The sequence below is a fragment of the Nannobrachium achirus genome (assembly GCF_963921795.1).
Source record: "Nannobrachium achirus genome assembly, chromosome: 18".
Taxonomy (NCBI): domain Eukaryota; kingdom Metazoa; phylum Chordata; class Actinopteri; order Myctophiformes; family Myctophidae; genus Nannobrachium; species Nannobrachium achirus.
The window spans coordinates 26,190,947-26,203,282 of record NC_137825.1 but is presented as its reverse complement, the minus strand read 5'-3'; the positions used below and the strand labels follow the sequence as shown (position 1 = coordinate 26,203,282).

The 12,336-nt window shown below is 41.4% G+C and overlaps 1 protein-coding gene across 1 annotated transcript in view; it reads left to right on the top strand.

The window, feature by feature from the left end:
- The window catches only part of itgb4 (integrin, beta 4), a gene marked incomplete at both ends in the record, with an annotated part of 36,576 nt that overhangs the window by 5,860 nt on the left and 18,380 nt on the right, over positions 1 to 12,336 (top strand). Inside the window, 19 exons of the mRNA XM_080747316.1 lie at positions 908 to 1,003; positions 1,907 to 2,111; positions 2,445 to 2,541; positions 2,721 to 2,892; positions 3,408 to 3,671; positions 4,276 to 4,365; positions 4,651 to 4,773; positions 5,323 to 5,490; positions 5,950 to 6,026; positions 6,400 to 6,602; positions 6,821 to 6,924; positions 7,026 to 7,121; positions 7,317 to 7,440; positions 9,320 to 9,445; positions 10,225 to 10,331; positions 10,554 to 10,587; positions 10,977 to 11,171; positions 11,535 to 11,638; positions 12,256 to 12,314. Coding sequence (XP_080603442.1) covers positions 908 to 1,003; positions 1,907 to 2,111; positions 2,445 to 2,541; positions 2,721 to 2,892; positions 3,408 to 3,671; positions 4,276 to 4,365; positions 4,651 to 4,773; positions 5,323 to 5,490; positions 5,950 to 6,026; positions 6,400 to 6,602; positions 6,821 to 6,924; positions 7,026 to 7,121; positions 7,317 to 7,440; positions 9,320 to 9,445; positions 10,225 to 10,331; positions 10,554 to 10,587; positions 10,977 to 11,171; positions 11,535 to 11,638; positions 12,256 to 12,314 — 2,444 coding nt within the window. The remainder of the gene's footprint in view (positions 1 to 907; positions 1,004 to 1,906; positions 2,112 to 2,444; positions 2,542 to 2,720; positions 2,893 to 3,407; positions 3,672 to 4,275; positions 4,366 to 4,650; positions 4,774 to 5,322; positions 5,491 to 5,949; positions 6,027 to 6,399; positions 6,603 to 6,820; positions 6,925 to 7,025; positions 7,122 to 7,316; positions 7,441 to 9,319; positions 9,446 to 10,224; positions 10,332 to 10,553; positions 10,588 to 10,976; positions 11,172 to 11,534; positions 11,639 to 12,255; positions 12,315 to 12,336) is intronic.

Here is a 12,336-nt window from a genome sequence, read left to right as displayed (position 1 = left end):
TAGGGGCAAGGCCACATGGCCTTTGGTGTTGTCCATTTTTTGAGGGCATAAAGGCCAAATGCCAGGGCAGGAAGGCCAACAAATAAAATAAGATTTTAGTCCATTGAAACAATTAATTGAATTTGAGGGTTAAGGATTATTTTAAATGTAATATGTTGACTTATCTGCTGTGAAATAAATAGGTTGATATTTACAATCTGATGCTCAGCCCTGCACAAATCAAAGTTACTGAATTGGTTTAAAAACGCGGACTCAAAAGACACTGGTGTCTACATGACAAGAAAGAGACACTGGTGTCTACATACTGTATTGACAATACATGCAGAGACAGAGGAGACAGAGGAGTATTGTCAGCAGCTGGGGCATTAAGGCCACTGTGGCCTCAGGGCATGCCATTTTTTGGAGGGGCACAAGGCCAATCTGAGGGGCAACAGAGGCCATGGCCTTCATGGCCTCCCTGAAATTCCTGCCCTGGACTCATCACTAAACCATTGTTTTTTTGCGTCTGATTTTGGCCCAATTAATGTTTTTCATGCAAAACAAATGCTTGCAATGGATTCAGAATAATTAAAAACACCTAGTTAGACCCCTAACATGCTACTTAAAGCATATTTTTGGGAGTGATTTCTTTCCCTCATAGTAGTAAGTGAATGAGACCCAGAATTACCCTAGCTGTCAAACATTTTGCTAAGGATGTTGAATTTCAATCTTTGTTAGATAAGTTACTAGACACCTTTACGAACACATTGGTGAATAAATTGTTTGGTAAGGAATTTATTCCCAGGGTTTTATTAAAATTCCCTGACTAATATTAGAATTGATATCTATGATAATACAAAAAACAAAGCCAAAGAACAAACGGTTATTAACAAATATAATCAGTAAACCCCTCCCACTTTCTGCACAGACCTTTGATGGCCCCCGGTGTGACTTGCTAGAAAATATAAAGGCCAGTCGCTGCATAGGAACAATCACAGCTCAAAGCAGTATGAAAATTGAGAAGGTAAGTATCCTTCCTACACAAGAGGCTTTGAACTTATACAATTGTTTCCAGACACTCATTTCTCTTCCCCTTTTGTCATGTTGTCCTTTCCTTCATATTTCATCCTCTGACATCTGTCCCTTGGTATACATATATATATAATATACAAGTAAAACGCCTTAAGGGCGAGAAGTGACCGCAGGTCGCGGGGAAACAACAGAATAAAAAAAAAATGGTCAGTGTAAACCTGGCAATGTGCAATCAGTGCAGTGGAGCAGCGCAAACGAGACTGTGTGTGTGTGTGTGTGTGTGTGTGTGTGTGTGTGTGTGTGTGTGTGTGTGTGTGTGTGTGTGTGTGTGTGTGTGTGTGTGTGTGTGTGTGTGTGTGTGTGTGTGTGTGTGTGTGTGTGTGTGTGTGTGTGTGTGTGTGTGTGTGTGTGTGTGGCGTTACAGGCAGTGTGACAGGCAATGGTAACGTGTGACACAATTGCTGCAGGCTTTTGTAATAACTGTGACCTGCGGTCACAATTAATGCACTGCCACATACTGTATGTATAGGGCTACACTAACATGTTTGATATCTGCTGCTACATAATGTCTCACCTGCAGGGTGAGGGCTGTGTTTATACAGTATATCTACTGCCATTGCTATTTTTAAATATTTAATCATGCATGCACCATATGTAAATATTTGCTCTTACACATACTATATATATATACAGTATATGGCAAATCCTTTTGACAATGTTGTCTTGTTCTGTCTTTCTATTCTATTTCTTGAAATTGCAAATTACGGGAGTTTACCGTATATTACTTTTTCACCCACCTCTACAGTATCTTATTACACCTGTAAACCTATGCTGGGACAACACAGTTGAATCTATATCTGAATCTTATTTCAACTTGGCTTTGTTTCATGTCCAGAATGAGAAGATCAACGTCCTACTGCAGCAGTCCCAGGTATCTCCTCAGACCATGAGCATGTCCTTCCTGCCTGGAGAGGAGCGGGTGGTGGATGTGGAGGTGTTTGCTCCAGTCAAAGGGCCCCTGGACCTGTACATTCTCATGGACTTCTCCAACTCCATGGCAGATGATTTGAACAATCTTAAGAGGATGGGAAAGGAACTGGGTGAGTCTGATGTTTAACTTTCTTATAGCAGTGTTTCTCAAACTTGACTTACATTTCAAGGTATCCCCTTAACTCTGACAGTATACAGTATTTGGTTCCGTTTGTATCACAACTTACACATCCAACTCACATTTAGCTGGAGCAACAGGCTGCTGTTTTTCTTTGACAAAGTAATTCATCTACTAGTACCATCATCAAAAGCCTCAATCAGTTATGTTTTACTGAAATAGCAATTACTGGTCAGATAGACAGAGGAGAAGAGGAGATATAATTATCTATGATCTATCCAATATCCTGACACAATGATGGTAATGTTTACTGTGTTTCCTTTAGCTTTGTTGGTGGAAAAGCTATCTGATGACTACGCCATTGGTTTCGGAAAGTTTGTGGACAAAGTGGTGGAGCCCCAGACAGATATGAGACCGGAGAAGTGAGAACAAATACCCAAAAATGCTTAAAATGAATGATTTTCATAGACACACATACCTAAATTATATTTTATTGGCCGACTGTGCCACAAATTTCACGGTGGTCTGACAGAAGTATAAATTAGCCCTGCTCAAACGCTCTCTTTGGCTTTTAATTTTCTCTCTGTCACTTTTTCATAAGACTCCGCCAGCCGTGGCCCAACAGCGATCCTCCATTTTCCTTCAAAAATGCCATCAAACTAACTGGTGATGTGGATAGCTTCGTCAGCCTGCTTCAAAAGGAACGAATTTCTGGCAACCTGGATGCCCCGGAAGGTGGATTTGATGCCATTCTCCAGGCTGCAGTCTGTGGGGTTAGTAAGACCTATCATGGAGCCTGTATTAAACCATTTACTGTAGACCCCGATTCTACAAATGTCTTCTAAATCCAAACAGTTTTCTGAAAAACATATGTTTCTATATCAGAGGTGCTCAAACCTTTTCATGTCAAGGACCCCCTAGAATTATATGTATTTGATCGCGGAATCCCCATCTCAAAATGTATTGTTCCTGGGACGCCCCAGAAGCAAAGATATGAGTTAAAAATGTTCACTTTTTCAAGATTTTTCTAAAATAGCAGATCTACAAGCTCATAGCGCGGCACTCTGTGTGGTGCTATGAGCTTGTATATTTGCTATTTTTGATAAATAATGGTTAAATTGTTAAAATCTAAAGTGACACAGATGCGTTCCCGGTCTTGGGTTAAAGTGTGTCTTTGTAAGGGTGCATGCGTGTGTGTGTGTGTGTACATGACTGTTCTCTGGAGATGGTACCATTGACTATTCCGTCCTTAAATTGAGGTCCATTTCAACTGTCTTCCTTCATTTAGGATAAGATTGGCTGGCGCAGCCACGCCACGCATCTCCTCGTCTTTTCCACTGAGTCCGCCTTCCATTATGAGTCGGATGGCGCCAACGTGCTGTCGGGCATCCTGCCACGCAACGACGAGAAGTGCCACCTGGACGCAACTGGCACATACACAGAAGACACCAAGCAGGACTACCCATCGATTCCTACGCTGGTCCGCCTGCTGGGCAAACATAACATCATCCCTATCTTCGCTGTCACCAACCACTCTCTCACTTACTATCAGGTTAGTGTGCGTTTATCTCATGATTTCAAGTTGTCAAGTCATAATCGGCTAATAATAATAATTCCAATAATTCCAGCTCATGGAAATGGAATTATATCAGTTAGAGAACAGTGGTTTTCAAATCTTTTGTGTCCAAGACTCCAAGGCACACTGAAGGACAAGTCAAAACCTCACCTGCACACCTGTATTCATGTCTGTGCAAAAAAAAGCCTCTGTACAACATGTTATCACTATTCTCACACTGTAAACATGTATTTGTATTTATTAATGCCAAAAGGAATGTTTTAACCAATTATGGTTTAAGTTCTATTTACAAATGTCCAAAAATAGATGCAACACACTGTGAGCGTGTAGATTGTGGAAACAATTTAAAAACTAAATATTAAACCCAGTTGAAATATATATTTAGGATCTAAAATTGGGGAATGAGTGTGCACAAATAACTTTTTGTATAGTTACTGTATCTAATTTAGTACAGCACAGTATATTGCAATAACAATGTGTGGTTGTCACAAAATCCCAGGGTATGCCACTATGTTAATATCCATTCAATTGGTTTATGATGCCATGTGTGTTTCTTTCTATCGTCCACTGTTCTGTGTAGAAACTCCAAACCTATTTCCCCATCGCTGAGTTGGGTGTGCTGCAAGAAGATTCATCCAACATCCTCGACATCATGGGGAAGGCCTTTGAGGTACACTAATTAGCTCATTCAACTTTATCCAAATGACCAAACCATCCATGAGCATAGGTATTGTCCTATTGTCTTCAGGAGGGTATAGTAGTCATTAGGCTGTTCATCTTTCCTGCCTGATGATTAAACATTAACTGTATTCAAATTTTACAAAACAGTCACTGTCGCTTGCTGAAACATTTTCAAGCTAAACGTAATAGTGAATGTGAAAACATGTGTGTAACACAGTTGTACTACACAGTGTATTTATTAGGCTTAAATAATGCTACCTCCTCTCTCTTTTAGAGTATCCGTTCTAAGATGAGCATCCGTGCAGAGGACAAACCTAAGGCTATTAATGCACAATTCCTGAAGACCAGTGGAGAGGTGCTACCGTACGGGGCATTTCAAATCAAGCCTGGAAACATTGTAAGATTCAAAAAACACATGACGCGTCTAATCCCTAAACGGTGTATAATTCACTGTACAGTATGTTAGATGAAATGTCACACTAATGTTACATTTACGTAGGATGAAGGTGGATAACAGGATTAATGTAAGTTTAATGTAACTGGATTGTGCTTTGCAGACAAAGCTTGTGAAATAATTAATAACGTGTTTCTACTGAGTTTCATTTCAGCATATTTCTTTGTGTGGATACTGTATGTCATTTTATACAATTCAAAAATGTTATTGTTTCACGATTTCTATTAGAAGGAAGAACATGACGATACATCACTAACATTACGTACTGTACATGAGACACAACAATACACCAAGGACAGAAAACAAAAAGGAAAAAATTGCTTTCTAATGACTATTCCCACTACACACACAATACACACTCACGCACGCACGCATAGATGTGTTTGTGAATAAGAAAAGGAACAAACAAAGGAATTACTATGTATGTGTATGTGTTCTGCACAGCAGCACACATACATTGACATTTACATTGTGTGTGTCACTGTCCACCAGGGCAAATTCAAAGTGAAGCTGGATGCCCAGCAGATGATTGATGACGAGCATGTTTGTAAGATGGATCCAGCAGATAGAAAGGGCGTGATGAGAGTCAAACCCACAACCTTCGGCACTGCCCTCAACGTCAGCGCAGAGGTCCTGTGTCCAACCTGCAGTTGTGAAAACGTAAAAAACAAATGGCACTACGTACACGTACACGTACACACACGCATGCACAGTCGCGCACACACAAATCGTGAAAAGTTTAATATATGTATTTTTTAAAGTAACATTGATAACTCAAATTTTGCCTCTGGGGGGTCCCTGGAACTAAATATTTTGAAATGGGGTCCGTGGCCAAATACATATCATTTTGGTGGTTCTTGAACATGAAGAAGTTTGAGCTCCACTGACATAGAAACATGCGTTTTTCAAAAAGAGATTTAGAAGACAAAATATTCAAAGATTTTCAAGATTTTTGAAAAATAGCTGCTATTTTTTTATCGTTAAAGCATAAAATAATGGGTAAGCTAATAATAATAAAGCTTATTGTTAAAAAATTAAAAAATAAAGCTAATAATAATAAAAGAAGAGACAAAACACTGCATGGATTCATTCTGCTGCCTCTCTCTCCTGTGTCTCCAGAGCCCATCTCGTAAGGCTGTCAGGTGCAATGGCAACGGGGACCTGGTCTGTGGCAAGTGTCAGTGCTATGATGGCTGGTGAGATGATCGTCATTTCTTTTGTTTGTTTGGCCCAGAAGAGCACTTGCATCATAATATTCTTATGCTACTGTATATAGAATCTAGACTCCATGTTTGGTCCACTGAGCCCCAAGTGCCCCCCCCCCCCCCCAGCTAAATGATTGGTAGTTACTAGTTAGGAACCAAATACTGTAGACTTATATGGGACATTCTCAGAGAGAAATTTACACTGATTGAGACCCCAGAAATAACCACCCTATACCTATCAAATTGCTGACCATGGCCTAATCAATGCATATCAAACTGGGTGTCCTTGAGATACAAAAAGAACTTGAGCATTACTGAACTAGAGAAATGAGACCCTTGCTGTTTTTCTGCGTTTCTCCTTCAGGCTGGGTCTGTATTGTAACTGCTCGTCAAGTGTGTCCACAAGCAACATGGCCATGTGTATTAAGGAAAACACGGTGGAGCCATGCTCGGGGCGTGGAGACTGCCTGTGTGGTCACTGTGTCTGCTACAACCCAGAGCATGAAGGTCCCTTCTGCGAGTATGACAAGACCCAGTGCCAGAGGCATGGAGGCTTCCTCTGCAACGGTGAGTGTGTGTGTGTGTGTGTGTGTGTGTGTGTGTGTGTGTGTGTGTGGGTGTGGGTGTGGGTGTGGGTGTGTGTGTGTGTGTGTGTGAGAGAGAGAGGCCGTTTTTCTTACGTCTTACTTAGGTTTCCCGTCCCTCCCAAGTATGATGTAGGAGTGAACTGGCTGTGTGATAATAGCATACTGTAACTCACCCACCCCCACTTGTGTTTGCATTAGACCGTGGCTCTTGCCACCTGGGCGCGTGTTCGTGCACATCGGGCTGGACAGGAGGCGCCTGTGAATGTCCCTTGAGCAACCAGACTTGTCTGGATAGCAGAGGGGTGAGTCTCCGTACGACACAGAGAAGAAGTCGTTTTGATATGATTACCGTTTTATAATAATGGCTTATGTGGTTAACTATTGTCTTTTTCATCTGCACCAGGGCATCTGCAACGGCCGAGGGCAATGTGTGTGTGGGGGCTGCGTATGCCAGGATACTGGTTTGCCGCTTACCAGAACCTGTGAGCCTAATTTCCAGGTGTGTGTCCTGTCCATACAATGTAACATTTTAGTGTCAATCTAACTCCAAAGAATGCTTATGGAACCAAATGGACCCCATTTGGTTCCATTTGTGCACTCTTCCCAGTTAATTTGACCCTGGGATTTGACTGTGTAGGCGTATGCTGGGGATTTATAGTCCTATGTTACATTTACTTTTTTTTATAATTCTTAGGCCCAAATATCGATGTGTGAAGCCAAGAGGTCCTGTGTCCAGTGTCAGATCTGGAAGACAGGAGAAAAAAAGGAGAAGTGCGAGTGCACCTTCACAGCAGTGGAGGTGGACGAACTGAAAGAACGTAAGTGCACAGAACAGGATCACAAGAGAGGGAATCACAACTGGTTCTCAAATCTTTGAATTTCAATGATCCCCAAATGTACAACCAAATGGAACCTTAGGGGTCCATTTGGTTCCATTTGTACACTCTAAGACAGTGGTTCCCAAACATTTTAGCTTGTGACATTTTTCCCGGGACCCATGAAAACAGCAGATCTACAAGCACACAATGGGTCGTGTCATGCCTCTTTGTGAGCTTGTAGATCAGCTATTTTCACTACTTCTTAATTATGATATTTTATTTATTTATGGAATTTCTTTGCTTTATTATTAAATGTATACAAAATAATTATAAATGTATACAAAATAATTATAAAAATAAAATACATTTGAAATGTATATATTTTTAAATGGGATTTTTACTCGTCCAAAAATTTGTTTTATAAAATCGGCCTCAAGGTGGCGCTAAATGGGACAGATCCATGGTGATGACATGAGTGTAGAGCAAGTGTGTACCAATTTGCGTGATTGTAGGGCAAAATTTGTAGGAGCAGTGTCCAAAAATGTGTTTGAAAAAATCGGCCTGATGGTGGCGCTATATGGGACAGATCGATGTTGATGACATGAGTGTAGACATACTGTGTAGCGATTTGTGTGATTATAGGACCAAATCTGTAGGAGTAGTGTCCAAAAATGTGTTTTAAAAAATCAGCCTGAAGGTGGCACTAAATGGGACAGATCCATGTTGATGAGATCAGTGTAGACATACTGTGTACCGATTTGCGTGATTTTAGGGCCAAAATTGTAGGAGCAGTGTCCAAAAATGTGTTTAGCAAGAATCGGCCTCATGGTGGCGCTAGAAGAAGGCCATGTGAGAATTGATGGGCGGAGGTTGTGGTTTGGCAGGCAAGGAGTTTGTGTGCAAAATTTCGGGGCAACGGTTGCGGAGATATGAGCAGGGCAAAAGTGTGACGTGACGTGACGTGACGTGACGGTCGCAATAAACTGACAGCCCCGCCCCCAGCTATTCATTTCAACATAAGTTGCTCAGTGGCGTTTGAAGCACCCGGAAGTATCTGTACATTGCACGCTGATTGGTTGGCCAAAATTATTGGCCAAAATTTTGATTGGCCCGAGGCACTGAGCAGGCACTAGGGTAAACATTAGCCTCAGCAGTCTAACTGCAGTCCCAGGTTTGAACACTAGGCTAAAGGCTGCTTCAATGCTCTACCGTGGTTCTGGGGGCTTGGGTCCTGACCCAGTGAGTTACAGACCTTTAATGGTCCATTTGGAACCCCCTCGGGGAACACTGGGGGTCCCTGGACCCCAATTAAAATGGACCTATGAAGGGTCCAAGAGTTAAGCTGAGGGCCAGGGTTCCCACGGTCATGAAATTCCTGGAAATATTTTGAAATTAGAAAAATATTTTTCCAGTACTGGAAAAGTTTTGGAATTGATCAAGGGTACTGGAAGGTCCTGGAAAAATAGCTATGGTTAGTCTTTGGTTATTGATTTTGTTAATACCTCTGAAATGACAAATTAAACATTGGCCAAATTGTCAAATATTAGAGGCAGAAATTGTGAAAATAGCCTCGCAATCGGCTATTTTCACAATAAAACCGTGTTATACAAAATTCCTCTACTCTTAGTGCTCATCAGGGTGCCCGGGTCCCCAGTTCAAATATGATTATTTTTTGGGTCATGGCCAGGAAACGTTGAGAACCACTGCCATACACTAGCTGTCTTTGGGCATTGCGCATAGGAGTAAGCGACTCCTTATTGAGCTGAATTATTGTTATATAGTCCTGGAAATCGGGTTAAATATTCTGAAAAGGTTTTGGAAATTAATTGGTAAAGATGTGTGGGAACCCTGCGAGGCTGAGGATTGTGTGTCTCTTCAGCGGAAAAGGTGATTGAATCGTGCAATTACCGTGATGAAGATGATGACTGCACCTACTACTACACTGTCGACTACCCCAAAGACAAACTGGACAAGGAGCTGGAGGTTCAGGTTCTCAAAAAGAAAGGTGAGCTCTAGGATTTATGTCACGTGTTTTAATGTCATGCATTCTATTACTGTGGTTCCACATTTGATTCTTTGAGCTAGAAACACAGTTCTGAGGTTTAAATTTATATTTTTGCCTTTAAACCATAGACTGTAAAAATATGGACTGTGGGAACCCATTGGCGAAAATGAACCATTTTTTTTGCCCTTGTATGGGTGTCGCCAATCATGGTACCCATTACTACCCAAGGAATGCTATTGGCTGCCAAAGGTCACATGCAAGCGCAGGGATACATGGGACATTGTCTTGAGCTTGCCGAGAATAAAGCACAAAAAGAAGAATCATACCCTGCTTTAACATCAATTATAACATGAATTGGACCATATTTTCACAAAACAAATATCTTGGTGATAAACGAGGCTTTAAACTAGCGACAGGAACCATAAAGTATTTATAACAATGTTTATTAAGATAAGAAAATCAAATGTAAATGTTGGGGGGAAATGAATGGAATCCTATGAAGAACGTGTTGCTTCTGGTATCATAACAGCGCAACTAGCGGCCAATCAGATGAACTTTTAGTTCAACAACTGTCCCCCTGGCCCCTGCTTTAAACATGTGAATCCTAGCGTCCCTATTACGGGCATATTATATTAGTATAATAATAATAACCTTGGTGATTGGCTGGTTTTGGTTGAAATGGTTGTGAGCGTTGTCTTTTGGTGCACAGAGGCACCCTGCGATTGCAGAAATGTGAATGGTTGTGAATGTAAAGTTGTTGTGGTGATCTGTCCCTATAGACTGTCCCCCTGCTGGCTTCCTGTGGCTCATCCCTCTCATTATGTTCCTCATGTTGCTGCTGGGTCTCCTACTGCTCTGCTGCTGGAAGTACTGCGCCTGCTGCAAGGTACATATGTACACATTTACTGTACACTCACACATGGACATACTGTAGTCAAATAGAGTGTTCATCAAACTCTGTGAATACTTAACAAGAAGAAGTGAACACTACAGATGTACATGTTGTGTTGTGACATATTATTGTTAGTTTGTAGATTTGTTTCCAGCAAAGAGCTGTCAAAATTGTCAAAAAGTTAAGAAGAATGTCATGCTGTCTTTCTCGTCATAGGCCTGCCTTGCCCTGCTGCCTTGCTGTGCAGGAGGTAAGACTATAGTATTCTCAGGATGAGTATCTATGTATTCATATCCTTGTCATTGGACCATGTGTATATATACTGTATATATATATACTGTATATATACTGTATGTATATATATATACCGGTATATATATATATATATATATATATATATATATATATATATATATATATATATATATATATATATATATTCTTATATTCTATTGTCATGTGACATGCAGCACTGTCACATGACAAAGTATAAAATGGGGCGTTAAAAATAAACATTAAAAGATAAAATACTGTAGGTGGATAGAGGCAATCTGCCCCACAGCGATGATATTATTCACATGATGTACTGTACTGTAAGGCTTTGTCATTGTACCATGTTATGTGTGCTGCGTTGTCCAGGACGCATGGTGGGCTTCAAGGAGGATGAGTACCTGCTGCGGCAGGCGCTGCTCACCTCTGACCACCTGGACACGCCCATGGTGAGGACGGGACCGCCCAAGGGCACCGACGTGGTCCGCTGGAAGGTCACCGACAATGTCCACCGAGGACCCAATCACCCGCAGGCACAGGTCCAGCCCAAACCCAAAGAGACCAGTGAGTGTGTGTGTGTTTGTGTGTTAGTACAGTGTTTTTCCAATGCGGGGGTATCTGTACCCTTAGGGCTTTCGTGGAGGTACTATAATGCATTAATTCCCAAACGTTTTGGCTCAAGACCCACATTTGTAGATCTGCTATTTAAGGAACTTCTTTGAAAAATGTTAATTAAAGCAAAAAATGGTTCGTTGATCCCAAAATGGGTTCTGACTCACTGTTTGGGAACACTGCTATAGGGGGTACGTGTGAGAAAGTGGAAAATTGAACATTTTGATTTAAAACTATGTTGATAAAACATTGACAAACTTTGTGTGTCTTTTCTTTCACACATTTGTTCGTTCCCCTCTCTTTTTTCATCTGTAGTCCAGTTTCCTGTTTCGCTTCGTCTGAACAGGCAGTTCGCCGACAACTTGACCCACCCCGAGTCTAGAGATACTGAACAACTCCGTAAGGAAGTGGCTGATAATGTAAGTGTGCTTTTGTGAATGTGCGTGCGTGCAATTATGTTTGTGTGTCTGAGTGTCTGTGTACAGTAAAAGCTTCAGTGTTGTTGAAGCTGCAATACGAGAAATTATTTTAACAAATGCGTTATTTGAACCAATCTGTATTGTAGAGAATGTTAATACAACTTAGTGAAAGAGTAGGAAGACCACGTCCAACCACTGCAGATGTACTAACTAGTACATTTGCAGTGGTTGGATGTGGCCTCCCTACTTAAACCCTGGTGTCAGGGAGTGTTGACAAATGGCATTGCCTGAATCTCAATGGGCAATACTGTCACCAATTGGAGGTTCCCTCTTAGCTCAGTGGTCAAAGGTTTTTCTCCCTGGGGGAGGCAATTCGGCTTTGCTCGAATCACAGGAAGGACATAAATGTCACAGATTGCAGCTTTCATTTCAACTCTGAGAGTGTGCTTGTTGATCGGCTGTTTTCACTAGTTTAAGTCATTTTTTAAATGATAAATGCAAAACGAAGAGTTTTGGACATACAAGGTTTCCGCCCGACAACGACGATATGTTGCGTTCTTTCATATGTGATAACGTCAGCATTGGGTGCTGCTGTGTGTGTGTTTGCCTCTACGCAGCTGAATGAGGTGTACAAGCAAATCCCCGGGGCTCAGAAGGTTCAGAAGACCTCGTTCAGGTGAGCTGTGCCGCGTTACAGC